This window comes from Cavia porcellus, unplaced genomic scaffold (assembly GCF_034190915.1).
Source record: "Cavia porcellus strain 051 isolate PalLab524CR breed Dunkin Hartley unplaced genomic scaffold, mCavPor4.1 scaffold_18, whole genome shotgun sequence".
Classification (NCBI taxonomy): Eukaryota; Metazoa; Chordata; class Mammalia; order Rodentia; family Caviidae; genus Cavia; species Cavia porcellus.
This window is the reverse complement of record NW_026947501.1, coordinates 44,176,305-44,179,463: the sequence shown is the minus strand read 5'-3', so window position 1 is coordinate 44,179,463 and position 3,159 is coordinate 44,176,305. Positions and strand designations below refer to the sequence as shown.

The 3,159-nt window shown below is 43.6% G+C and overlaps 1 gene segment (V, D, J or C); it reads left to right on the top strand.

Annotated features, from left to right (window-relative positions):
• Positions 1–2,098: 2,098 nt before the first annotated feature.
• LOC100718216 (immunoglobulin kappa variable 1-39-like) lies at positions 2,099–2,621 on the top strand. The segment is given in 2 exon segments: positions 2,099–2,179; positions 2,302–2,621. Coding segments are annotated over 2 exon segments (375 nt in total).
• Positions 2,622–3,159: the final 538 nt, after the last annotated feature.

Genomic DNA, 3,159 nt, shown 5'->3' with positions numbered 1-3,159 from the left:
TGTAAATTTTCTTGTAAAAAAGAGAGGGAAAAAAAGAGCTCTAAAGGATACAACAGCAAGTGAGTTTAGGGGTGTTAAATAGCTGACCATATTAATGTTTTTGGTTGGATCATTGAACACAACTGTTTGCAGTCTCACTGTTCGAATGTCCACTTTGTATGCTTTGATACTGTGATTTGAGCAACTATCTCTAAGATGATAATATGTAATCTATTAACTGGTGATTTCTTACTGTTTTTTTTTTTTTTTTTTGTAGTTCTGCATTACTTGTACCCTTACAGCGCTTTGTTTTGTTTTGTTTTTTCTCTTTTTTCTTTTAAATAAAAAAATCATAAAAAAAAAAGAATCTGGAGATGTTGGAGGCCCTTAAATGAAGTAAGTATTAGTGGAAGCAGAAATATGCCTGGGCTCCAGTGCTAGCTGTGATCCCTTCCTCATGCCCCGTGTAGAGACTGGGAAGAGAGATCTAGAGAGTGGCTTGCAGGAACCCAGCACTGGGACCTTCTCACATCTCAGCTGCCACAGCTGCAGCCAGTCACCAACCACTGAGTGTGTGAGCTAGGGAGCTGCTTGGTTCCCACAGGCTGCTCTGAAAGGGCAACTGGGAAAGGAAGAATGGGCTGGCTCTACAGATCTGTAGTGTGATTCTTCAGAAACACTTCTTGCAGGGTCTTCAGGGGCTCATGGGCATTGCCAAAACTAAATCTTTGTCTGATCATGAGGGTTACACATGTCATGTTCACAGTCTTATTATCATTATCACTTTAGATCTCTAGGTGAGCTGTCAGTCTTTTGTTCTCAGTAGTACGATGATTTACTAGGAGGAATCATTTGAATTTTCTATATCATCTTATCTCATACATAATAGAATACATTCAGCTTCAAGACTACAGTTGAAAAGATTCAGTCATGGCCTGAGAGTATCAAAATGAACAGGTTGCTGTGTTAAAGATCTTCCAGCAGATGGCGAACAACTGCAAATTAAACAAAGAGTGAGGCTTTCCTATGAGGGAGCCACTAAGGCAGGGAGCTATCTGCCCAGCTCTCTAAGCTCATGTGGCTGGGGCCTCTGTGCACAATGGTCCCTGTCTTCCTCATCTGTCAGTTCCTTACTATTTCCTGTTTCAATCTGTGACTGGTATTCACATGACTATGGTGAGCTACCCAGGAGGTCTCTGTTCAGCAATGAAACAGGATGGGTGACAAAGCTAGGGCCACAGCTCTGAATGTGGCCAGCCATGAGTGAAACAAGAGTGAAGTGGCCTGGTGTACTCTGAGGTGGAGGTGACAGAGGCTGTAGATCTCGACTGCAGTCAGAGATGCGGGGGAGAAACACTGGAGGAGTCACTAAGAGGAGGGCAAGGTGTGTGGGGAGAGGGGTTGTTACTGCAGACCCCTTTCCCTGCTGTTCTCCAGAGGCCTTGGCTCAGAAATATTCTGATACACAGATATCTGTTTACCACTTTAAGTATGTCTTGATGCTCACATTGTTTCTTAGATGATTCTGACTTTTCCTGCAATGAACATTGAGCGCAAGAATCTGGCTGGGCCTTAGAACTGTGCTTGGTTGAAGACAAGCAGAAGCATGCTTCTGTGTGTGCTGTGGAAGCCTGGGGCTGGACAGACAGCATTGGTCAGGTCCTTCCCTGCCGTCTTATTCATGGTGTGATAGTGAATAGACGAACCCAGAGAATTTCACAGAGTTCACAGATTCTGCTCTATTCTTGTCTTGCTTTCTCATTTTTTACCCTGTTTGAAAAAGCCCATGTGTTTCTCTTCATGTTTCTTTCTCAAAGGGATCATAACATAGAACCCCGGTCCTCAAGCAAGGCATGTTCTGTTACGTGAGAGCAGCAGTGCACTCTACTCGTTGGAGAGCAGCCCGATTCTGCCCTGTGGCCCAAGGGAGAAACAGTGCTCTGTAGGCACATCTGTGCTGCCCTGTTGTAGACAGGGTCCCAGGGGACACTGAGCCTGTGCTGAGATGAGCCAGCCTCAAACTGGGCCAAACCCCTTCCAGCCCTGCTAATTTGCATATCCCAAGATCCCAGCCACCTACTTGTGGACTTATTCACAGGTTTCTGGCCTCATCCTGTGCAGCTTCAGTCCCAGTCAGGACACAGCATGGACATGAGGGTCCCCACTCACTTTCTGGGCCTCTTGGTGCTCTGGATATCAGGTAAGAAAGGGCAGCACCAGGAATTTACTTAGTTCTGAAGGTTCAGAGTTGCCTGGCATTGCGGTGTGGGCCTGATTTATCTTGAATACCTATGTTGATATTTGTTAAGTTTCCCATTTCAGGTGCCAGATGTGACATCCAGTTGACACAGCCTGCATCTGCATCTGCATCTGTGGGAGACACAGTCAAGATCAGTTGCCGGGCCAGTCAGAGTGTTAGCAGTTACTTAAACAGGTATCAGCAGAAACCAGGGCAAGCTCCTAAATTCCTGATGTATTGGGCAACCAGATTGGCATCTGGGGTCCCATCGAGGTTCAGTGGCAGTGGTTATGGGACAGATTTCACTCTCACCATCAGCAGCCTGCAGCCTGAAGATTTTGCAACTTACTACTGTCTACAGTATGAGAGTTACCCTCCCACAGTGATACAAGCCATGACATAAACCTCCCAGGGAAGCTGAAGTGTGGGGCAGGACTGCTGCAGTTGTTCCTCTTTGTGTCTCCAGCTGCAGGCCAAGTTCTCAAATGCATCTGGACTTTGAAGGTCCCTGGAAGGATTTGGTAGAAGTATCCAAGGAAGCTCCTCCCTCCGCTAACTCCTTTTCTATTTCTCACCCCTGATTTAATGAAAGACCCTGATTTAATGAATTAATGTGGATTATACCATCATTTTCTATTCACTTGGCAACAGTGAAGCTCTTCTTTGGGTTCCAAGCAATAATTTTTAAAATCTTTTATCACTGTTATACATTTATTAATTAATTTTGTTTTTTATTTTAAAGAGACTAAAACCAAAGTACAACAAAATAATTTTAAGCAAAACAATACATTTAAATCCATATTTCACTATAAAACAAGGTAATAGAAATCAACAGAGTCTAACATGTATATATATATATATATATATATATATATAGTTATGTTCAAAGTAACTTCCCATAGCATCAGACGTAATGAAGTAAATACAACAAAATGGAATAA